At 42.0% G+C, this 26,155-nt stretch overlaps 1 protein-coding gene across 4 annotated transcripts in view; it reads left to right on the top strand.

The window, feature by feature from the left end:
• The window catches only part of Polr1B (RNA polymerase I subunit Rpl135), a 242,799-nt gene that overhangs the window by 185,791 nt on the left and 30,853 nt on the right, over positions 1–26,155 (top strand). For all 4 annotated transcript variants that reach the window (XM_071673312.1, XM_071673309.1, XM_071673310.1 and 1 more), the window contains 3 exons: positions 11,678–11,834; positions 14,297–14,422; positions 18,458–18,585. In XM_071673312.1, coding sequence (XP_071529413.1) covers positions 11,678–11,834; positions 14,297–14,422; positions 18,458–18,585 — 411 coding nt within the window. The remainder of the gene's footprint in view (positions 1–11,677; positions 11,835–14,296; positions 14,423–18,457; positions 18,586–26,155) is intronic.

Raw genomic sequence — 26,155 nt, 5'->3', positions numbered from 1 at the left:
GGTTTCAGAAGTGGTAGAGGATGTGTGGATCAGGTGTTTGCTTTGAAGAATGTATGTGAGAAATACTTAGAAAAGCAAATGGATTTGTATGTAGCATTTATGGATCTGGAGAAGGCATATGATAGAGTTGATAGAGATGCTCTGTGGAAGGTATTAAGAATATATGGTGTGGGAGGCAAGTTGTCAGAAGCAGTGAAAAGTTTTTATCGAGGATGTAAGGCATGTGTACGTGTAGGAAGAGAGGAAAGTGATTGGTTCTCAGTGAATGTAGGTTTGTGGCAGGGGTGTGTGATGTCTCCATGGTTGTTTAATTTGTTTATGGATAGGGTTGTTAGGGAGGTGAATGCAAGAGTTTTAGAAAGAGGGGCAAGTATGAAGTCTGTTGTGGATGAGAGAGCTTGGGAAGTGAGTCAGTTGTTGTTCGCTGATGATACAGCGCTGGTGGCTGATTCATGTGAGAAACTGCAGAAGCTGGTGACTGAGTTTGGTAAAGTGTGTGAAAGAAGAAAGTTAAGAGTAAATGTGAATAAGAGCAAGGTTATTAGGTACAGTAGGGTTGAGGGTCAAGTCAATTGGGAGGTAAGTTTGAATGGAGAAAAACTGGAGGAAGTAAAGTGTTTTAGATATCTGGGAGTGGATCTGGCAGCGGATGGAACCATGGAAGCGGAAGTGAATCATAGTGTGGGGGAGGGGGCAAAAATCCTGGGAGCCTTGAAGAATGTGTGGAAGTCGAGAACATTATCTCGGAAAGCAAAAATGGGTATGTTTGAAGGAATAGTGGTTCCAACGATGTTGTATGGTTGCGAGGCGTGGGCTATGGATAGAGTTGTGCACAGGAGGGTGGATGTGCTGGAAATGAGATGTTTGAGGACAATGTGTGGTGTGAGGTGGTTTGATCGAGTAAGTAATGTAAGGGTAAGAGAGATGTGTGGAAATAAAAAGAGCGTGGTTGAGAGAGCAGAAGAGGGTGTTTTGAAATGGTTTGGGCACATGAAGAGAATGAGTGAGGAAAGATTGACCAAGAGGATATATGTGTCGGAGGTGGAGGGAACGAGGAGAAGTGGGAGACCAAATTGGAGGTGGAAAGATTGAGTGAAAAAGATTTTGTGTGATCGGGGCCTGAACATGCAGGAGGGTGAAAGGCAGGCAAGGAATAGAGTGAATTGGATGGATGTGGTATACCGGGGTTGACGTGCTGTCAGTGGATTGAATCAGGGCATGTGAAGCGTCTGGGGTAAACCATGGAAAGTTGTGTGGGGCCTGGATGTGGAAAGGGAGCTGTGGTTTCGGGCATTATTGTGTGGCAGCTAGAGACTGAGTGTGAACGAATGTGGCCTTTGTTGTCTTTTCCTAGTGCTACCTCGCACACATGAGGGGGGAGGGGGAAGGTATTCCTTGTGTGGTGAGGTGGCGATCGGAGTGAATGGGGGCAGACAGTGTGAATTGTGTGCATGGATATATATGTATGTGTCGGTGTGTGTATATATATGTGTACATTGAGATGTATAGGTATGTATATTTACGTGTGTGTGTATACATTGTGTATGGGGGTGGGTTGTGCCATTTCTTTCGTCTGTTTCCTTGTGCTACCTCGCAAACACGGGAGACAGCGACAAAGCAAAATAAATAAAAATATATTATTATTACATTTTGTCGCTGTCTCCCTCGTTGGTGAGATAGGGCAAGGAAACAGGTGAAAGAATGACCTAACGCACCCACATACACATGTATATACATTATCATTTTTATTATTTTGCTTTGTCGCTGTCTCCCTTGTTTGCGAGATTGTGCAAGGAAACAGACGAAAGAAATGGCCCAACCCACCCCCATACACATGTGTATACATACACGTCCACACACGCAAATATACATACCCATACATCTCAATGTACACATATATATACACACACCGACACATACATATATACACATGCACACAATTCACACTGTCTGCATTTATTCATTCCCATCGCCACCTCGCCACACATGGAATAACATCCCCCTCCCCCCCTCATGTGTGCGAGGTAGTGCTAGGAAAAGACAACAAAGGCCCCATTTGTTCACACTCAGTCTCTAGCTGTCATGCAATAATGCCCGAAACCACAGCTCCCTTTCCACATCCAGGCCCCACACAACTTTCCATGGTTTACCCCAGACGCTTCACATGCCTTGATTCAATCCATTTACAGCACGTCGACCCCGGTATACCACATCGATCCAATTAACTCTATTCCTTGCCCGCCTTTCACTCCCCTGAATGTTCAGGCCCCGATCACTCAAAATCTTTTTCACTCCATCTTTCTACCTCCAATATGGTCTCCCACTTCTCCTCGTTCCTTCCACCTCCTACACATATAGCCTCCTGGTCAATCTTTCCTCACTCATTCTCTCCATGAGCCCAAACCATTTCAAAACACCCTCTTCTGCTCTCTCAACCACGCTCTTTTTATTTCCACACATCTCTCTTACCCTTGCATTACTTACTCGATCAAACCACCTCACACCACATATTGTCCTGAAACATCTCATTTCCAGCACATCCACCCTCCTGTGCACAACTCTATCCATAGCCCACGCCTCGCAACCATACAACATTGTTGGAACCACTATTCCTTCAAACATAGCCATTTTTGCTTTCCGAGATAATGTTCTCGACTTCCACACATCAAGGCTCCCAGGATTTTCGCCCCCTCCCCCACCCTATGATTCACTTCCGCTTCCATGGTTCCATCCGCTGCCAGATCCACTCCCAGATATCTAAAACACTTTACTTCCTCCAGTTTTTCTCCATTCAAACTTACCTCCCAATTGACTTGACCCTCAACCCTACTGTACCTAATAACCTTGCTCTTATTCACATTTACTCTTAACTTTCTTCTTTCACACACTTTATCAAACTCAGTCACCAGCTTCTGCAGTTTCTCGCATGAATCAGCCACCAGCACTGTATCATCAGCGAACAACAACTGACTCACTTCCCAAGCTCTCTCATCCCCAACAGACTGCATACTTGCCCCTCTTTCCAAAACTCTTGCATTCCCATCCATAAACAAATTAAACAACCATGGAGACATCACACACCCCTGCTGCAAATCTATATTCACTGAGAACCAATCACTTTCCTCTCTTCCTACACGTACACATGCCTTACATCCTTGATAAAAACTTTTCACTGCTTCTAACAACTTGCCTCCCACACCATATATTCTTAGTACCTTCCACAGAGCATCTCTATCAACTCTATCATATGCCTTCTCCAGATCCATAAATGCTATATACAAATCCATTTGCTTTTCTAAGTATTTCTCACGTACATTCTTCAAAGCAAACACCTAATCCACACATCCTCTACCACTTCTGAAACCACACTGCTCTTCCCCAATCTGATGCTCTGTACATGCCTTCACCCTCTCAATCAATACCCTCCCATATAATTTACCAGGAATAATCAACAAACTTATACCTCTGTAATTTGAGCACTCACTCTTATCCCCTTTGCCTTTGTACAATGGCACTATGCACGCATTCTGCCAATCCTCAGGCACCTCACCATGAATCATCCATACATTAAATAACCTTACCAACCAGTCAGCAATACAGTCACCCCCTTTTTTAATAAATTCCACTGCAATACCATCCAAACCTGCTGCCTTGCCGGCTTTCATCTTCCACAACGCTTTTACTACCTCTTCTCTGTTTACCAAATCATTTTCCCTATCCCTCTCACTTTGCACACCACCTCGACCAAAACACCCTATATCTGCCACTCTATCATCAAACACATTCCACAAACCTTCAAAATACTCACTCCATCTCCATCTCATACACGCACATATACATACCTATACATCTCACCGTATACATATATATACACCCATAGACATATACATATATATACACATGTACATAATTCATACTGTCTGCCCTTATTCATTCCTGTCGCCACCCCGCCACATAATGAAATACCAAACCCCTCCCCCCGCATGTGCGCGAGGTAGTGCTGGGAAAAGACAACAAAGGCCACGTTCGTTCACAATCAGTGTCTAGCTGTCATGTATAATGCACCGAAACCACAGCTCCCTTTCCACATCCATTTCCCACAGAACTTTCTGTGGTTTACCCCAGACGCTTCACATGCCCTTGTTCAATCCATTGACAGCACATCGACCCCGGTGGTATTCACTCTATTCCTTGCACACCCTTCACCCTCCTGCATGTGTTTTGAAATGGTTTGGTCACATGGAGAGAATGAGTGAGGAAAGATTGACAAAGAGGATGTATGTGTCAGAGGTGACCAAACCATTTCAAAACACTGTCTTTTGCTCTCTCAAGCACATTCTTTTTATTTCCACACATCTCTCTTACTTTGAAGAATGTATGTGAGAAATACTTAGAAAAGCAAATGGATTTGTATGTAGCATTTATGGATCTGGAGAAGGCATATGATAGAGTTGATAGAGATGCTCTGTGGAAGGTATTAAGAATATATGGTGTGGGAGGCAAGTTGTTAGAAGCAGTGAAAAGTTTTTATGTAGGATGTAAGGCATGTGTATGTGTAGGAAGAGAGGAAAGTGATTGGTTCTCAGTGAATGTAGGTTTGCGGCAGGGGTGTGTGATGTCTCCATGGTTGTTTAATTTGTTTATGGATGGGGTTGTTAGGGAGGTAAATGCAAGAGTCCTGGAAAGAGGGGCAAGTATGAAGTCTGTTGGGGATGAGAGAGCTTGGGAAGTGAGTCAGTTGTTGTTCGCTGATGATACAGCGCTGGTGGCTGATTCATGTGAGAAACTGCAGAAGCTGGTGACTGAGTTTGGTAAAGTGTGTGGAAGAAGAAAGTTAAGAGTAAATGTGAATAAGAGCAAGGTTATTAGGTACAGTAGGGTTGAGGGTCAAGTCAATTGGGAGGTGAGTTTGAATGGAGAAAAACTGGAGGAAGTGAAGTGTTTTAGATATCTGGGAGTGGATCTGTCAGCGGATGGAACCATGGAAGCGGAAGTGGATCATAGGGTGGGGGAGGGGGCGAAAATTTTGGGAGCCTTGAAAAATGTGTGGAAGTCGAGAACATTATCTCGGAAAGCAAAAATGGGTATGTTTGAAGGAATAGTGGTTCCAACAATGCTGTATGGTTGCGAGGCGTGGGCTATGGATAGAGTTGTGCGCAGGAGGATGGATGTGCTGGAAATGAGATGTTTGAGGACAATGTGTGGTGTGAGGTGGTTTGATCGAGTAAGTAACGTAAGGGTAAGAGAGATGTGTGGAAATAAAAAGAGCGTGGTTGAGAGAGCAGAAGAGGGTGTTTTGAAATGGTTTGGGCACATGGAGAGAATGAGTGAGGAAAGATTGACCAAGAGGATATACGTGTCGGAGGTGGAGGGAACGAGGAGAAGAGGGAGACCAAATTGGAGGTGGAAAGATGGAGTGAAAAAGATTTTGTGTGATCGGGGCCTGAACATGCAGGAGGGTGAAAGGAGGGCAAGGAATAGAGTGAATTGGAGCGATGTGGTATACAGGGGTTGACGTGCTGTCAGTGGATTGAATCAAGGCATGTGAAGCGTCTGGGGTAAACCATGGAAAGCTGTGTAGGTATGTATATTTGCGTGTGTGGACGTGTGTATGTACATGTGTATGGGGGGGGGGGGGTTGGGCCATTTCTTTCGTCTGTTTCCTTGCGCTACCTCGCAAATGCGGGAGACAGCGACAAAGTATAAAAAAAAAAAAAAAAAAAAAAATCTCTCTTACCCTTTCTTTACTTTCTCGATCAAACCACCTCACACCACATATTGTCCTCAGACATCTTATTTCCAACACACATTTCCTCCGCACAACTCTATCTATAGCCCATGCCTCGCAACCATTTAACATTGTTGGAACCACTATTCCTTCAAACATACCCATTTTTGCTTTCCAAGATAATGCTCTCGCCTTCCACACATTTTTCAGCGCTCCCAGAACTTGTGCCCCCTCCCCCACTCCGTGACTCGCTTCAGCTTCCATGGTTCCATACATGCACGTATACATATATATATATATCTCCCACATTATATACTCTTAATACCTTCCACAAAGTATCTCTATAAACCCTATCATATGCCTTCTCCAGATCTGTAAATGCTACATACAAATCCATCAGTTCTTCTAAGTGTTTCTTATGCACAGTCTTCAAAGCACACATGTGATCCACACATCCTCTACACTACTGAATCCACACTGCTCTTCCCCAATCTAATGCTTTGTATATGCCTTCACCCTCTCAGTCAATACCCTCCCATACATATTCCCAGGACTACTCAACAAACTTATGCCTCTTTAGTTTGAACACTCACCTTTAACCCCTTTGCCTTTGTACAGCGGCACTATGCATGCTAAAAGAACCTCTGGAAAGAGGTCCTTAGTAACACCAGAATACTTTCTTAGAAAAGCGTCCTGGGTTAGTGATAGAGATGAATTGTTTTCTAGGTGTTAGTAGCTTTATTTGCATCTGTTTATACTGTGAATAAAGATTCATGCTTTGTATCCATTAGTTAACGAAAATGAGTATAATCTCTTAATGGAATTTCTCTTGGCAAAGGAATCCGTCCTTTCTATTTTGTTGAATGGAACACACCCCTGAAGCTGCAAGAGCCCCACAGATGGGGTCCTGGGTTGCATCATTAAGATTATATATATCCAACCACCACCTTACCATATCCCTGACTGGTCTTCCAATCTTAGTTAAGGAACCCAAACCCTGCTAGGTATTATATACAGGACACACATGAGATACAGAGCCCTAACCAAGCTAGGTAGTATATACAGTACACACGACATTCATATCCCATACCTCAAACATTAACACAAAGACCACAGGCAAAGTAAATCCCCTGAGAATACCTACCCACTATATCTCTGGACAAGAACAATACTTCCTCCTCTTTACACAGATTTATGTCACTTGCATGGTCACCCACCCTTTCAATAAAGATGTGAAACCATAAATCACTCAAAATAGAGCACTAAGAACAATTATTTGTTACCTTATAATGAACAGTACCCAGCACTGACACAAGAAACAAATGATTTCCAGTGCAGTTTCCATATCAACTTACTTGTCACCCAGTTCTTTGCAGCAGCTCCAAACTTATCACCTGAAAACTGTTACATAGCCAATTTCCAAATCCCAACATACACTAAACAACTTCTTGAAATTAGGATTGGTTATAGCATGTTGATCCAGTCACTTAGTTGAGAGGAGACCTGCCCCATTATGTGACTCAGACAGTTGTAGTACAGGTTGAGCATCCCTGATCCAAAAATCCGAAATGCTCCAAAATCAGAAACTTTTTTGAGTAGTGGCATAACATTACAAGTGGAAAATTACACACCTGACCACACTTGCCCATACTGGGCTCTGACGTCATGTTGGTGCCAATCTGTTACAAACCGATGTTACTGCCAGACCTATGTGCATTACTCTTTTTTTTCTTTTTATCAGCTCTTTGTGAATAAGTGTAAGAATATTATTGGCTAATCAGTAGCATATAAATTCAGTCAGTAATAAAGATGATGCCAAATAACCACTTATTATCCACATGGGCAGCTGATGTTGTAACACCTTTGCCCTCTGATGATTCAATTTCATGCACAAAATTATTAAAGATATTGTATACAATTGAGTGGGAGATGTATAAAAGAAAGAGACAGGAGGTCAAGAGAAAGGTGCAAGAGGTGAAAAAAAGGGCAAATGAGAGTTGGGGTGAGAGAGTATCATTAGATTATAGGGAGAATAAAAAGATGTTCTGGAAGGAGGTAAATAAAGTGCGTAAGACAAGGGAGCAAATGGGAACTTCAGTGAAGGGCGCAAATGGGGAGGTGATAACAAGTAGTGGTGATGTGAGAAGGAGATGGAGTGAGTATTTTGAAGGTTTGTTGAATGTGTTTGATGATAGAGTGGCAGATATAGTGTGTTTTGGTCGAGGTGGTGTGCAAAGTGAGAGGGTTAGGGAAAATGATTTGGTAAACAGAGAAGAGGTAGTGAAAGCTTTGCGGAAGATGAAAGCCGGCAAGGCAGCAGGTTTGGATGGTATTGCAGTGGAATTTATTAAAAAAGGGGGTGACTGTATTGTTGACTGGTTGGTAAGGTTATTTAATGTATGTATGACTCATGGTGAGGTGCCTGAGGATTGGCGGAATGCGTGCATAGTGCCATTGTACAAAGGCAAAGGGGATAAGAGTGAGTGCTCAAATTACAGAGGTATAAGTTTGTTGAGTATTCCTGGTAAACTATATGGGAGGGTATTGATTGAGAGGGTGAAGGCATGTACAGAGCATCAGATTGGGGAAGAGCAGTGTGGTTTCAGAAGTGGTAGAGGATGTGTGGATCAGGTGTTTGCTTTGAAGAATGTATGTGAGAAATACTTAGAAAAGGAAATGGATTTGTATGTAGCATTTATGGATCTGGAGAAGGCATATGATAGAGTTGATAGAGATGCTCTGTGGAAGGTATTAAGAATATATGGTGTGGGAGGAAAGTTGTTAGAAGCAGTGAAAAGTTTTTATCAAGGATGTAAGGCATGTGTACGTGTAGGAAGAGAGGAAAGTGATTGGTTCTCAGTGAATGTAGGTTTGCGGCAGGGGTGTGTGATGTCTCCATGGTTGTTTAATTTGTTTATGGATGGGGTTGTTAGGGAGGTAAATGCAAGAGTTTTGGAAAGAGGGGCAAGTATGAAGTCTGTTGGGGATGAGAGAGCTTGGGAAGTGAGTCAGTTGTTGTTCGCTGATGATACAGCGCTGGTGGCTGATTCATGTGAGAAACTGCAGAAGCTGGTGACTGAGTCTGGTAAAGTGTGTGGAAGAAGAAAGTTAAGAGTAAATGTGAATAAGAGCAAGGTTATTAGGTACAGTAGGGTTGAGGGTCAAGTCAATTAGGAGGTGAGTTTGAATGGAGAAAAACTGGAGGAAGTGAAGTGTTTTAGATATCTGGGAGTGGATCTGGCAGCGGATGGAACCATGGAAGCGGAAGTGAATCATAGGGTGGGGGAGGGGGCGAAAATTCTGGTGGCCTTGAAGAATGTGTGGAAGTCGAGAACATTATCTCGGAAAGCAAAAATGGGTATGTTTGAAGGAATAGTGGTTCCAACAATGTTGTATGGTTGCGAGGCGTGGGCTATGGATAGAGTTGTGCGCAGGAGGATGGATGTGCTGGAAATGAGATGTTTGAGGACAATGTGTGGTGTGAGGTGGCTTGATCGAGTGAGTAACGTAAGGGTAAGAGAGATGTGTGGAAATAAAAAGAGCGTGGTTGAGAGAGCAGAAGAGGGTGTTTTGAAGTGGTTTGGGCACATGGAGAGAATGAGTGAGGAAAGATTGACCAAGAGGATATATGTGTCGGAGGTGGAGGGAACGAGGAGAAGAGGGAGGCCAAATTGGAGGTGGAAAGATGGAGTGAAAAAGATTTTGTGTGATCGGGGCCTGAACATGCAGGAGGGTGAAAGGAGGGCAAGGAATAGAGTGAATTGGAGCGATGTGGTATACCGGGGTTGACGTGCTGTCAGTGGATTGAATCAAGGCGTCTGGGGTAAACCATGGAAAGCTGTGTAGGTGTGTATATTTGCGTGTGTGGACGTATGTATATACATGTGTATGGGGGGGGTTGGGCCATTTCTTTCGTCTGTTTCCTTGCGCTACCTCGCAAACGCGGGAGACAGCGACAAAGTATAATAAATATAATAAATATTGTATACATTACCTTCAGGCTATGTGTATAAGTTGTATATGAAACATAAATGGATTTTGTGTTTCGACTTGGGTCCCATCCCCAAGATATCTCATTATCTATCATCATTCATGACAGATGTGGAAAACAGGATGGTATGGAAACAAACTGGTTAGAGCCGAGACATACCTCAACGTTTCGACCGTTCAACGATCTTCCTCAGGAAGTACTGAGTCCAGTATTCGGCGGAACTGTGTTCCCCGGGAAGTGATGGTCACCCAGTCAGATGCCTTGGCATTTTACTCTGATGGGATCACTTATCCTGCTGCCTCCACCCATTCACATTGATCTCTGCAGCCTGACATGAGCAGCAGTGAACCCAGACCTTGTATTGATGTTGTTCTTAATCCCTTCATCTAGGTAAGCTCTCACACTATCACTAAACGGTTTGACACTTGCCTTTAGTTGCCTTGACATCGACCGTTTAGTGATAGTGTGAGAGCTTGCCAAGAGGTAGGGATTAAGAACATCATACCACAAGGTTTGGGTTCATCTGCTGGTCATGTCAGGCAGCGTAGATCACTGTGAACAGGTGGAGACAGCAGGACAAGCGATCCAATCAGAGAGCGACATGCCCAGGTGTCCAACCAGGTGCCTATCACTTGCTGGGGAACAGTCCCGCAAAATGCTGGAATCAGTATCTCCTGAGGAAGACCGTTGAGCGGTGAAAACATTGAGGTATGTCTCAGCTCTAATCCGATTGTTTTTACATCATCGTGTTTTCAACGTACCTTATTATATTATTTATTATTTTGCTTTGTCGCTGTCTCCCGCGTTTCCGAGGTAGCGCAAGGAAACAGATGAAAGAAATGGCCCAACCCACCCCCATACACATGTATATACACACACGTCCACACACGCAAATATACATACCTATACATCTCAGTGTACACACATATATATACACACACAGACACATACATATATACCCATGCACACAATTCACACTGCCTTTATTCATTCCCATCGCCACCTCGCCACACATGGAATACCATCCCCCTCCCCCCTCATGTGTGCAGGGTAGCGCCAGGAAAAGACAACAAAGGCCTCATTCGTTCACACTCAGTCTTTAGCTGTCATGCAATAATGCCCGAAACCACAGCTGCCTTTCCACATCCAGGCCCCACACAACTTTCCATGGTTTACCCCAGACGCTTCACATGCCCTGATTCAATCCACTGACAGCACGTCAACCCCGGTATACCACATCGATCCAATTCACTCTATTCCTTGCCCGCCTTTCACCCTCCTGCATGTTCAGGCCCCGATCACTCAAAATCTTATTATGTATATACAAATATTTCAGAATCTGAAACACTTCTGTTCCCAGGCATTTCAGATAAGGGATACTCATCCTGTATTACATTGGAAGATGTGCTAATGGAATTCCAAAATTATAGGAATCTCTTTGAGAAATATGAATTATGTTGTAACAATGGTAAACTAAAAGCACTGGAGAGATTTTAGACAAAAATATTAATGGAAATAGAGTGATGAAATTTTTAAAGGAAACCAAAGTAAATTATTTTATATTATTAGTTTTTTTATATCTTTTAAAGAAAGCTAGGATAAGTAGATTTGTTTGAATAGTTTTAAGTTTTCAAATGTATTTTGCATGCTAAAAAGCACCAAATAACAGTTAGGTTTTGGAGCTTTACAAATTCCACAAACTCATATCAGTTGTCCCACCTCTTATTTAAACTCCACATACTAGACATACACCAACCTTGAGCTACACTCCTCAGACATGCACTTGTTAGACTTTGTTGTTTGCCATGTAGACATAACTCGTTTCCCCCATCATAAAACATCAGTTCATCATATTTCAAGTCCGTTTTAGGGTATGATGATCAATTTTAAGAATAATTTGTAACAGGCATCCAGCTGTATTCTCCATTATATTGATAAATTCCTGATGCTTATTTCAGAGAAACCCCATTATAGGAGATAAGTTTGCTAGTCGTAGTGGTCAGAAAGGCATCATGAGTTGGTTGTACCCTGTTGAAGATTTGCCTTTTTCTGAACGGGGTATAATACCAGATATTATTTTCAATCCTCATGGAATCCCTTCACGTATGACAGCAGGTTAGTGATTTTGACTTTCCCCTCTTCCCAAGAGGGAGGTTACTCAGGTTTATTCAGTTGTTCTGCAGTTGTAGTATCATAATGGGCCCCGGGGTTTGAGTTTTTAGATACTTTATTGGTTAAAGGCTTTGCACAAAATAATGTTAACCTTAAAAGTTGATATAGTGAAAATGAGATAGCATTGTTCATTTATGTTGTTAGAGCATATGACATTTTATTCTGTTTCCTTTTAATTGTGTATTACATTTAAAGCAGGAAGAACTATACAGAATTGTATAGAGACACAGATTTCCATCTCTTTTTAACACAGAAAAAAAGTTAAGTCAAGGACAACACTTCATTGTAATTATTGGCTAGAGAATGCATTATGCTTACAAGTGAGGCAGATGCGTCTGTGACATTTTGTTTCCTGGTACACAGGTTAAGTAACTTAGTGAGTATAGGAAATGGGTGATCACAGGTAGGACTGAAAAAAAGAAAATAGTAAGTGGAGAGGAAAAATGATTGAAAAATTTTGCTGAATTTAGAATGCGCTATTGACTAGTCAGTGAGGCCTAAGAATATGAACTGTTACTAGTAGCCTGGATGAACATGTTTCCTCATTGTACATTCTTTTCTCTATTTAGAGTTTTGTGATGAGTGAGTGGAACCAGTCAGTCTGCAGTGTACTTCTGTTACCTACCAGTACATAGTTCACATCTTGCACTCTTCCAGTTGACATTGAATTTGAATATCAAATAGACATACCCAGTAGACATTCCATTGAGGTTCACCATACTTTCAATCAGCTTCTTCAGGAGTTTCTTTGTTTGGTCTAATTTAAGGTTTAGTGTATTTTTCACTATTTTCATAGATCATGAGAGGCAAGTGTTTTGGGAGCAGCTGAGTGAGTGTGTTAGGAGTTTTGATGCACAAGACCGGGTTATGGTGATGGGTGATTTGAATGCAAAGGTGAGTAATATGGCAGTTGAGGGAATAATTGGTGTACATGGGGTGTTCAGTGTTGCAAATGGAAATGGTGAAGAGCTTGTAGATTTATGTGCTGAAAAAGGACTGGTGATTGGGAATACCTGGTTTAAAAAGAGAGATATACATAAGTATACGTATGTAAGTAGGAGAGATGGCCAGAGAACATTATTGGATTACGTGTTAATTGATAGGCGTGCGAAAGAGAGACTTTTGGATGTTAATGTGCTGAGAGGGGCAGCTGGAGGGATGCCTGATCATTATCTTGTGGAGGCGAAGGTGAAGATTTGTAGAGGTTTTCAGAAAAGAAGAGAGAATGTTGGGGTGAAGAGAGTGGGGAGAGTAAGTGAGCTTGGGAAGGAGACTTGTGTGAGGAAGTACCAGGAAAGACTGAGTACAGAATGGAAAAAGGCGAGAACAAAGGACATAAGGAAGGTAGGGGAGGAATGGGATGTATTTAGGGGAAGCAGTGATGGCTTGCGCAAAAGATGCTTGTGGCATGAGAAGCGTGGGAGGTGGGCAGATTAGAAAGGGTAGTGAGAGTGAATTGGAACGATGTGGTATACCGGGGTTGATGTCCTGTCAGTGGATTGAACCAGGGCATGTGAAGCGTCTGGGGTAAACCATGGAAGGTTCTGTGGGGCCTGGATGTGGAAAGGGAGCTGTGGTTTCGGTGCATTATTACATGACAGCTAGAGACTGAGCGTGAACGAATGTGGCCTTTGTTGTCTTTTCCTAGCACTACCTCGCGCACATGAGGGGGGAGGGCGTTGTTATTTCATGTGTGGCGGGGTGGCGATGGGAATGAATAAGGGCAGACAGTATGAATTATGTACATGTGTATATATGTATATGTCTGTGTGTATATATATGTATACATTGAGATGTATAGGTATGTATATTTGCATGTGTGGATGTGTATGTATATACATGTGTATGTGGGCCATTTATTTCGTCTGTTTCCTTGAGCTACCTCGCTAACCGGGTGACAGCGACAAAGCAAAATAAAATAATAAAATGAATAGTAGCATATTGATCATTTTTTCAGATACCTAATTGCCTTTTGATACCAGATATTTTACATTAATGTTTAGATTTGCTGAGATGTACTTTAAATGATGACTATTTCATTATATTGTAACATTTGTATATGAGCCCTAAAACCAGAGACATTCATAATCAAATAAATGTCAGCTGCCATAAATGACATCATGTTAGCCACACTCCTCTTATTAGAAGTAACTGGGGCAACAGAAAATTTTGATTGGACTGCAAAGACATGTTTAGGCTCTTTGAGTGCTTCAATCTGTGCTAACTGCCATAGCAAATAGGTGACATGGGATTACTTGTCCATTTTATTATGCTTTCACCAAATTTTGGGATTATGGATATATGGTCCAGTGGACTCTTAATCATTGTTATTAGATATTGATCATGAGGAAAGTAGTTACACTTAACAAAAAGTTATATCGTGCATTTCATTTTGTTCCTTACAGGAAAGCTTATAGAACTTGTTGCAGGCAAATCTGCAGCAGAATTTGGTAAATCATTTGATTCTACTCCATTTGAATTTTCTGATGAAAATCCTGCAGTTGATTACTTTGGAAAAATGCTGGAAAAAGGTGAGAATGATTATTCTAGTAATCATAAGGGAACTCTTATCCTATCATTTTTGGTCGTATCTTAAATCATGTGTCCTTTACAATACTTGAATGAATATCTGTATAGTAAGAATAAAGGTTTTAACACTAGAAAATTTTGCCTCTAACACAGTGAGACACACTTTTAGTAAAGTACTGATATCAGTTGTTGTATGGTTGCGAGGCGTGGGCTATGGATAGAGTTGTGCGCAGGGGGGTGGATGTGCTGGAAATGAGATGTTTGAGGACAATATGTGGTGTGAGGTGGTTTGACCGAGTAAGTAATGTAAGGGTAAGAGAGATGTGTGGAAATAAAAAGAGCGTGGTTGAGAGAGCAGAAGAGGGTGTTTTAAAATGGTTTGGGCACATGGAGAGAATGAGTGAGGAAAGATTGACCAAGAGGATATATGTGTTGGAGGTGGAGGGAACGAGGAAAAGTGGGAGACCAAATTGGAGGTGGAAAGATGGAGTGAAAAAGATTTTGAGTGATCGGGGCCTGAACATGCAGGAGGTTGAAAGGCGGGCAAGGAATAGAGTGAATTGGATCGATGTTGTATACCGGGGTTGATGTGCTGTCAGTGGATTGAATCAGGGCATGTGAAGTGTCTGGGGTAAACCATGGAAAGTTGTGTGGGACCTGGGTGTGGAAAGGGAGCTGTGGTTTCGGGCATTATTGCATGACAGCTAGAGAGTGAGTGTGAACAAATGGGGCCTTTGTTGTCTTTTCCTAGGGCTACCTCACACACATGAGGGGGGAGGGGGATGGTATTCCATGTGTGGCAAGGTGGCGATGGGAATGAATAAAGGCAGACAGTGTGAATTGTGTGCATGGGTATATATGTATGTGTCTGTGTGTATATATATATATGTGTACATTGAGATGTATAGGTATGCATATTTGCGTGTGTGGACGTGAATGTATAAACATGTGTATGGGGGTGGGTTGTGCCATTTCTTTCGTCTGTTTCCTTGCGCTACCTCGCAAACGCGGGTGACAGCGACAAAGCAAAATAAAAGAAAAAATAAAAAGATATCAGTTTGATGTTAGCCAGACCCTGACAAAAAGAGTCGAACTTATCCAGCATGGTGTCAGCACTCTACAACCATTTTTTCTCTGGACCAGCTCATCACAGATCTCAATAAACAAATAGAATTGTCATTAAACTGTTATCCCTTTAGCTAGAGTAAATGTGCAGCATATATGCTAGATAACCACCAAAAAAGACCTATATGCAGTTATGCCAGGTTGTATATCATAACAGATTTGACTTAGAATAATGAAAATGGTTATTGCATTTTTTTGACTTTTAAAGTCATCATCAGAAAGAGTACTTGTAGTGTTAATAAGAATCATTATCAGAGCATCATGTTTGTGTCCTGAAGTTAGTTTACTTAGGAAGAGCAGTTGGTTACCATGATAAGTTCTTGAAAATTTTCCCTTAGTAATCTATGTTGTGATTAGTAGTTTGAGTAGAAGGCTGATGTTGAAAGTAGAGATTTGCGAGAGAGAAAAATTGAGGGTACACTGAAAGCTCGTATGGATGGGATAATTATAGTGCATGCAAACACTGCATGGGGTATGGATCTCATTGTTGGTGTATGGATGTGAAACCAAAGTATGCAGAGTTTCCCTCTTTTCCTTGTTCCCTCCACTTCTGATATGTGAAACCTCTTAGTCATCCTCTCCACTTATCCATACAGTTTCAGCTCACTCTCTTCAGCTCTTATACATACTTCTCTTACTACCATACCTCTCTCTTACCCTATCATTTCTCATTCGATCAACTTCCTGAGCATCATGCACTGCCCTGAAACATGTGATTTCCAACACATTCACCCTGTTCTTTATATTTTTTGTCAGTCCCTTGCCTCACATCCTTACAGCACCAGTAGGACCCCTATACCATAAAACATACCCGTCTTTGCTGTCAAGGACAGTGAACTCTCTTTCCACACATTCCATGATGTACCTAGGACCCCCCCTCACCCACCATCTGTCTCACTTCAGCATTCCTTGGTTTCATTAGCTGCCATATACACTCCTAGGTATCTAAACATGGCACATATACTTGTTCTCTCCTTTCAAAATCACACTCCTGGTAACTTTTCTCTTTGCTTCTTATCCTAATAACCTTACTTTTATTCACATATACCCTTAACTTTCTCTTAATACACAATCTCCCAAACTCAAAAACCAGTTTTTGCAGTTTCTCATTTGAATCTTCCATTAGTGCTGTCATCAACAAACAACTTACTTGCCTCCCAGGTCCCTCCTACCCTCAACAAACTGCACACCAGCCCCTTTATCCAAGACTTGTATTCATCTCCCTCACCACCCCAGCCGTATACATATTAAACAGCCATGGTGACATCACACACCCATGCCAAAGACCCACCTTCCCCTGGAACTTTCATCTCTCGTCCTGCTCACACACATGCCTTACTTCCCTGGTAAAAACTTTTCCATGCTTCTAGTAGCTTTCCTGTCACACCATGTATTTGTAGCACCTACCGCAAAGCATCTCTGTGACTTCTATCGCACACTTGCTCCAGATCCATAAATGCACACACAACGGTTTCTCTAAGTATTTGTAGCACACATTCTTCAAAATGAACACCTATTCCACTCATCCTCTACCACTCCTGAAGCCCCATTGTTCCTCCTGTATCTGAAACTCTATGCATGTCATCTATCTACATCTCTGACACACATGTCCTCCTGGAACTCCTATCAAGGGAGTTGCCATGGCAAAAGAGTTTTCATAACTGGTGAACTCCAGTGCAGCTTCATTTCCTTTAGTGCCTCACCCTTATCAGGTCACTGGCTGAGGGCAGCATTAGCGTTGTGTTTCCAGAGGCTCCTACCTAATGCTCCAACTGACTGTTTCTACCTAATGTATCTGCATAATGTTTCAGTCAACTATTTCTACTGATATTCCTACCTTCTTTTACATGATGTTTCTACCTAATGCTCCTGCCTAATGTTCCTACCTACTACTACTTTCTGTTGCTCTTACCCTTTTTCCAAAATGCTGAGCTAGTGCATTCCAGTCATCACAAGAAAATCTAGATTTATGAAGAGTGAGTGTTGGTAGTGGGACAAGGGAAGATTATATTTGTGGACAGAATGCTAGCAGTCCATGTTTGTGGACAGAATGCCAGCAGTCCATGTTTGTGGACAGAATGCCAGCAGTCCATGTTCAGGTGAAACAAAAAAAGACATATACCTGAGTCTCAGGAGTAAAACTTGACTACTTCTGAAATGCTGGCTCACAATGCAAGCATCACTAACCCTCCCTATCCCCAAGTGGGTAGTACCAGTAATATATCTCCCTGTTTAGTGACTGCCTACCATCTACCACCAACCACCCTATCAGTCACTACTCTCTCTTATAACTTCCCAGGAACAGTCAACAAACTTATACCCCTGTGATTTGAACATTCACCTTTGTCTCCCTTTCTTTATATAGTGGCACTATATAGCCATTCCACTAATCCTCAGGCACATCACCATGAACCATGCATACAATGAAAATCTTAATCAACACAATCACCATCTTTTGTTAGGAATTCAGCTGCAGTTCTAGCCACTTTGCTGCACTTCATCTTATGCAAGGCTTTCTCCTCCTTTTTTCACCAAATTGCCTTCACTGATTCTCTCACTTTGCATGTATTTATGACCAAAGCATCCTACATCCACTACTTATCTTCTACCAACACATTTATCATCCCTTCAAGATCTTCATTCCTTCTTCTCTTCACCTTATTTCTGACTGTTAGCATGGACCAATTTGCCCCCTTCATCAGTGTTTTTATTTGTCTTCGTTGTTTTTACACATTATCAACCTCCTTCCTAAACATTTTCTTATTCTTCCTGAAGTTTGCTGATGTTGCATTATATGACAGTTAGAATGTGGATGGGAGAGAATGAGGCCATTTCTTCATCTGCTCATGGCACTACCTCTAACTTAGGGAAAGGCTGATTTTTTTCTTATATAATTTCTTTCTATTGCCCAGCTGGTTTCAATTATTACGGTGAAGATGTCCTGTACAGTGGGGTAGATGGGCGTATGCTGGAGGTAGAAATCTTTGAAGGCATTATGTATTACCAGCGTCTCAGACATATGACGGCTGATAAATGGCAGGTATGTAGCATGCTGATCCATTATTGAAGTATGTGTTTAAAAATTTGGCATTGATATATTATTTAGTTACTATACTTAACTGCCATCTCCTGCATTAGCAAGGCAGTGCAAGGAAACAGATGAGGAATGGCCCAACCCACCCACATACACATGCGTATACATAAACACCCACACACGCACATATACATACATATACATTTCAACGTATACATACATATACATACACAGACATATACATATATACACATTTACATATCCATACTTGCTGCCTTCATCCATTCCCGTAGCCACCCCACCACACAAGAAATAGCAAACACACACATGCACACCCAGTGAGGCAGTGCCAGGAATAGACAAAAAGGCCAGATTTGCTCACAGTCTCTAGCTGTTATGTGTAATGCACCAAAATCACAGCTCCCATTCCACATCCAGGCCCCACAGACCTTTCCATGGGTTACCCCAGATGCTTCACATGCCCTGGTTCAATCCATCGACAGCACATCCACATCAGTATACCACATCGCTCCAATTCACTCTATTCCTTGCACACCTTTCACCCTTCTGTATGTTCAGGCCCTGATCTCTCAAAATCTTTTTCACTCAAACCTTCCACCTCCAATTTGGTCTCCCGCTTCTTCTTCCCTCCACCTCTGACACACATATCCTTTTTGTCAATCTTTCCTCACTTGTTCTCTACATGTGTCCAAACCATTTCAACACACCCTCTTCTGCTTTCTCAACAACACTCTTTTTCTTACCACACATCTCTCTTACCCTTTAATTACTTACTCGATCAAACCACCTCACACCACATACTGTCCTCAGACATTTCATTTCCAGCATATCCACCCTCCTCCAAACAACCCTATCTATAGCTCATGCCTCGCAACCTTGTAACATTGTTGGAACCACTATTCCTTCAAACATACCATTTTTGCTCTCCAAGATAACATTCTCGCCTTCCACACATTTTTCAACTCTCCCAGAACCATTGCTCCCTCCCCCACCCTGTGACTCATTTCTGCTTCCATGGCTCCATCCACCGCAAAGTTCACTCCCAGATATCTAAAACACTTCACTTCCTCCAGTTTTTCTCCATTCAAATTTATCTCCCACTTGTCCTTCAACCCTACTGAACCTAATAACCATGCTTTTTTTCATGTTTGCCCTCAACTTTCTTCTTTCACACACACTACCAAAGTGTCACCAACTTCTGCAGTTTCTCACCCGAATCAGTCGCTAGAGCTGTATCATCAGCGAACAACAAGTGACTCACTTCCCAAGCCTTCTCATCCACAACAGACTGTATACTGGCCCCTCTCTCCAAAACTTTTGCATTCACCTCCCTAACCACCCTATCCATAAACAAATTAAACAATCATGGAGACATCATGCACCCATGCCGCAAACCGATATTCACTGGGAACCAGTCACTTTCCTTTCTTCCTACTCGTACACATGCCTTACATCCTTGGTAAAAACTTTTCACTGCCTCTAGCAGCTTACCCTCCACACCATATACTCTTAAAACCTTCCACAAAGCATCTCTGTCCAACCTATCATATGCCTTCTCAAGATCCATAAATGTTACATACAAATCCATCTTTTTTTCTAAGTATTTCTCACATACATTCTTCAAAGCAAACACCTGATCCACACATCCTCCACCACTTCTGAATCCGCAATGCTCTTCCGCAATCTGATGCTCTGTACATGCTTTTACCCTCTCAATCAATACCCTTCCTTATGATATCCCAGGAATACTCAACAAACTTATGCCTCTGTAATTTGAACACTCGCCTTTGTCCCCTTTGCCCTTGTACAATATCATAATGCATGCATTCCACCAATCCTCAGGCACTTCACCATGATCCATACGTACCTTGAAAACCCTTACCAGCCAATCGACAACACAATCACCCCTTTTTTTTTTTTTTAATAAATTCCACTGCAATACCATCCAAACCTGCCACATTGCTGGCTTTCATCTTCTGTAAGTTTCCAGACATACTGATTGATGACTAATCATTCAGCATTTGGTACTGAACTTAGTTGATGCACCTTAATATCTGCCTTTGTGCACTAGCAGAAATGGACTCTTGGTACACAATCAAGATTTGCACATTATGAAAAGCATAATAGATAGAGTACAAGTAAAGTGAAGAATGGGCTTTTTGATTTTTTTGTTTGGAATGATGTAACACGCTTTGTTCACAAGATGGTGTTAGCCAGACATGAAAGGCTTTAGGGCATGTATATAAGTAGGAAGAGATGAGAGTGAATGGTTCGAAGTGGAGGTTGGTCTTTGGAAGGAGTGTGGGATGTCTCCATGGTTGTTTGATGTTTATGGATGGGGTGATGAGGGAGGTAAATGCAAGGGTCTTGGAGAGGGGCAAGTATGCAGTCTGTTTGGGGATGATAAGGCCTGGAAAGTGAGTCAGATGTTATTTCATGATGTTGCATTGGTTGTAGATTTGAGTGAGAAACTGCAGAAGTTGATGACTGGGTTTGGAAGTTTGTGTGAAGGGTGGAAGTTGAAAGTAAATGTGAATAAAAAGGGAGGTTATTAGATTTAGCAGGGTTGAGAGACAGGTTATTTGGGTTGTGAGTTTAAATGGAGAAAACTTGGAGCAAGTGAAGTGATTTTAGATACCTGGGAGTGGACATTGCAGCGAATGGAACCACGGAAATGGAAGTGAGTCATTGGGTGGGTGAGGGGGTGAAGGTTCTGGGAGCACTAAAGAATGTGTGGAGAGATCATTATTTCGGAGGGCAAAATAGGTATGTTTGAAAGTATAGTAGTCCCAACACTATTATGTTGATGTAAGGCATGATCAGTAACTTAGCCAGTGCTGAGGAGCTTGGATGTGTTGGTAATGAAAAGTAGTTATAGTAGTTTGGAACATAGGTAGGAGTATTAGGTAGACATTTTAGGTAGTAGGGAAATTGCTGGTGAGAACATTAGGTAGAAGCCTCTGCAAACATTGGGCTAAAGCTGCCATCTGCTAGTGGTGAGAAGCAGCACTGGAGTTCAAAGGTTTGGGAGTTTCCAAATGCAAAAGGGGTCATTTAGATATTGTTCATGATGTAAAATTATTTTTTTCTTCTTTTGGAAACGAAAAATTTATAATAATAGGGTATATAAGGCTTAACTCATCTGATTTCTCATACAGTAATGGATACAAACTTATATGGGCCGACATTTTACTTTGAATGAGGCAGTATACTTTTACTTCAACATAACTTTTTCCCTATGTAATGCTAGACCAATTAGAGGGTTAAAGCAATACTACAGATATGTTTAAGAATAGTCTTTATCAATATTTCCCTTCAAGTCTACAACAAACATTATCTGTGCCTCCTTAGTAATGGTAACAGTTGGCAGAATTTTCTCTGAATTATCTGAGTGCCTCTCAACTGTTACCACACTAATCCTAGAGTTTTTGATATCTTCCACTATCGCTAACAGGCTTGAAAGGACCTAGTGGTCTTTTACTGTTTGAATTTCTTCATAAGTTTAATTTTAGTGTACAAGAGGAGTTCATCAGACCATATGATCATAATATATCTTAATATATCCTCCTTCGAGGAGGATGAGCACTCCCCGCGTGACTCCTTCTTCTGTTTCCCAACTTTCTAAAATGGGAAACAGAAGAAGGAGTCACGCGGGGAGTGCTCATCCTCCTCGAAGGCTCAGAGTGGGGTGCCTAAATGTGTGTGGATGTAACCAAGATGTGAAAAAAGGAGAGATAGGTAGTATGTTTGAGGAAAGGAACCTGGATGTTTTGGCTCTGAGTGAAACGAAGCTCAAGGGTAAAGGGGAAGAGTGGTTTGGGAATGTCTGGGGAGTAAAGTCAGGGGTTAGTGAGAGGACAAGAGCAAGGGAAGGAGTAGCAATACTCCTGAAACAGGAGTTGTGGGAGTATGTGATAGGATGTAAGAAAGTAAATTCTCGATTGATATGGGTAAAACTGAAAGTTGATGGAGAGAGGTGGGTGATTATTGGTGCATATGCACCTGGGCATGAGAAGAAAGATCATGAGAGGCAAGTGTTTTGGGAGCAGCTGAATGAGTGTGTTAGTGGTTTTGATGCACGAGACCGGGTTATAGTGATGGGTGATTTGAATGCAAAGGTGAGTAATGTGGCAGTTGAGGGAATAATTGGTATACATGGGGTGTTCAGTGTTGTAAATGGAAATGGTGAAGAGCTTGTAGATTTATGTGCTGAAAAAAGGACTGATGATTGGGAATACCTGGTTTAAAAAGCGAGATATACATAAGTATACTTATGTAAGTAGGAGAGATGGCCAGAGAGCGTTATTGGATTACGTGTTAATTGACAGGCGTGCGAAAGAGAGACTTTTGGATGTTAATGTGCTGAGAGGTGCAACTGGAGGGATGTCTGATCATTATCTTGTGGAGGCTAAGGTGAAGATTTGTATGGGTTTCCAGAAAAGAAGAGTGAATGTTGGGGTGAAGAGGGTGGTGAGAGTAAGTGAGCTTGGGAAGGAGACCTGTGTGAGGAAGTACCAGGAGAGACTGAGTACAGAATGGAAAAATGTGAGAACAATGGAAGTAAGGGGAGTGGGGGAGGAATGGGATGTATTTAGGGAATCAGTGATGGATTGCGCAAAAGATGCTTGTGGGCATGAGAAGAGTGGGAGGTGGGTTGATTAGAAAGGGTAGTGAGTGGTGGGATGAAGAAGTAAGAGTATTAGTGAAAGAGAAGAGAGAGGCATTTGGATGATTTTTGCAGGGAAAAAATGCAATTGAGTGGGAGATGTATAAAAGAAAGAGACAGGAGGTCAAGAGAAAGGTGCAAGAGGTGAAAAAAAGGGCAAATGAGAGTTGGGGTGAGAGAGTATCATTAAATTTTAGGGAGAATAAAAAGATGTTCTGGAAGGAGGTAAATAAAGTGTGTAAGACAAGGGAGCAAATGGGAACTTCAGTGAAGGGCGCAAATGGGGAGGTGATAACAAGTAGTGGTGATGTGAGAAGGAGATGGAGTGAGTATTTTGAAGGTTTGTTGAATGTGTTTGATGATAGAGTGGCAGATATAGGGTGTTTTGGTCGAGGTGGTGTGCAAAGTGAGAGGGTTAGGGAAAATGATTTGGTAAACAGAGAAGAGGTAGTGAAAGCTTTGCGGAAGATGAAAGCCGGCAAGGCAGCAGGTTTGGATGGTATTGCAGTGGAATTTATTAAAAAAGGGGGTGACTGTATTGTTGACTGGTTGGTAAGGTTATTTAATGTATGTATGACTCATGGTGAGGTGCCTGAGGATTGGCGGAATGCGTGCATAGTGCCATTGTACAAAGGCAAAGGGGATAAGAGTGAGTGCTCAAATTACAGAGGTATAAGTTTGTTGAGTATTCCTGGTAAATTATATGGGAGGGTATTGATTGAGAGGGTGAAGGCATGTACAGAGCATCAGATTGGGGAAGAGCAGTGTGGTTTCAGAAGTGGTAGAGGATGTGTGGATCAGGTGTTTGCTTTGAAGAATGTATGTGAGAAATACTTAGAAAAGGAAATGGATTTGTATGTAGCATTTATGGATCTGGAGAAGGCATATGATAGAGTTGATAGAGATGCTCTGTGGAAGGTATTAAGAATATATGGTGTGGGAGGAAAGTTGTTAGAAGCAGTAAAAAGTTTTTATCGAGGATGTAAGGCATGTGTACGTGTAGGAAGAGAGGAAAGTGATTGGTTCTCAGTGAATGTAGGTTTGCGGCAGGGGTGTGTGATGTCTCCATGGTTGTTTAATTTATTTATGGATGGGGTTGTTAGGGAGGTAAATGCAAGAGTTTTGGAAAGAGGGGCAAGTATGAAGTCTGTTGGGGATGAGAGAGCTTGGGAAGTGAGTCAGTTGTTGTTCGCTGATGATACAGCACTGGTGGCTGATTCATGTGAGAAACTGCAGAAGCTGGTGACTGAGTTTGGTAAAGTGTGTGGAAGAAGAAAGTTAAGAGTAAATGTGAATAAGAGCAAGGTTATTAGGTACAGTAGGGTTGAGGGTCAAGTCAATTGGGAGGTGAGTTTGAATGGAGAAAAACTGGAGGAAGTGAAGTGTTTTAGATATCTGGGAGTGGATCTGGCAGCGGATGGAACCATGGAAGCGGAAGTGGATCATAGGGTGGGGGAGGGGGCGAAAATTCTGGGGGCCTTGAAGAATGTGTGGAAGTCGAGAACATTATCTCGGAAAGCAAAAATGGGTATGTTTGAAGGAATAGTGGTTCCAACAATGTTGTATGGTTGCGAGGCGTGGGCTATGGATAGAGTTGTGCGCAGGAGGATGGATGTGCTGGAAATGAGATGTTTGAGGACAATGTGTGGTGTGAGGTGGTTTGATCGAGTGAGTAACATAAGGGTAAGAGAGATGTGTAGAAATAAAAAGAGCGTGGTTGAGAGAGCAGAAGAGGGTGTTTTGAAGTGGTTTGGGCACATGGAGAGAATGAGTGAGGAAAGATTGACCAAGAGGATATATGTGTCGGAGGTGGAGGGAACGAGGAGAAGAGTGAGACCAAATTGGAGGTGGAAAGATGGAGTGAAAAAGATTTTGTGTGATCGGGGCCTGAACATGCAGGAGGGTGAAAGGAGGGCAAGGAATAGAGTGAATTGGAGCGATGTGGTATACCGGGGTTGACGTGCTGTCAGTGGATTGAATCAAGGCATTTGAAGCGTCTGGGGTAAACCATGGAAAGCTGTGTAGGTATGTATATTTGCGTGTGTGGACGTATGTATATACATGTGTATTGGGGTGGGTTGGGCCATTTCTTTCGTCTGTTTCCTTGCGCTACCTCACAAACGCGGGAGACAGCGACAAAGTATAATAAAAAAAAAAAAAATATCTTAAATGGTTTAGGTCTATAATTATGACTGAGAGAGCAGGATAAACAAAACCTGAATTAAAGGAGGAAGTGAAAGGAAGATGGAAAGAGTATTTTGGAAAACTGATGAAAGTGGGAGAAGGGGAGGCAACAGTTGTCACATGCATGGGTATGGAGGATGGAAGGAAGAGGATACAAGTGCAAGGGCCTGTAGCAAAAATGGGAGGTAAGAAGAGCAATAATGTGGCTGAGGGTAGGAAAGGCTCCTGCAGTGGATAGGATTATGTCTGAAATGCTGAGGTATGGAGGAGAATATGTGATAGAGTGGATGCAGCGTATATGTAATTTTGCATGGAGACAGGAGGTTATGCCTGAGGGTTGGGTGAAAGCTATTATTGTTCCTTTATTCAAAGGAAAAGGTGCTAAGGATATATTTAGCAGTTATAGGGAAATAAGTCTGTTAAGTATACCAGGAAAAGTGTATGAAAGAATATTAAATGGCAGAGTGGTGGAAGTGATTGAATGCATAATAAGTGAAGAGCAAGAGGGTTTTAGGAAAGGATGGGGATGTATGGATCAGACTTTTGTGGTACAGATGACCTTGGAAAAGTATTTAGCAAAAGGTAAAGTTGTATGCAACTTTTATGGATATGGAGAAAGCATATGACAGAGTCAAGTGGAATGTTTTGAAGGATGTGTTAAGGATATATGGTATAGGGGACAACTGTTGGATGGTGTGAAAGCCT

This window comes from Panulirus ornatus, chromosome 18, assembly GCF_036320965.1.
Source record: "Panulirus ornatus isolate Po-2019 chromosome 18, ASM3632096v1, whole genome shotgun sequence".
NCBI lineage: Eukaryota > Metazoa > Arthropoda > Malacostraca > Decapoda > Palinuridae > Panulirus > Panulirus ornatus.
The sequence above is the reverse complement of the archived record's forward strand: the minus strand, read 5'-3'. Positions and strand labels throughout refer to the sequence as shown.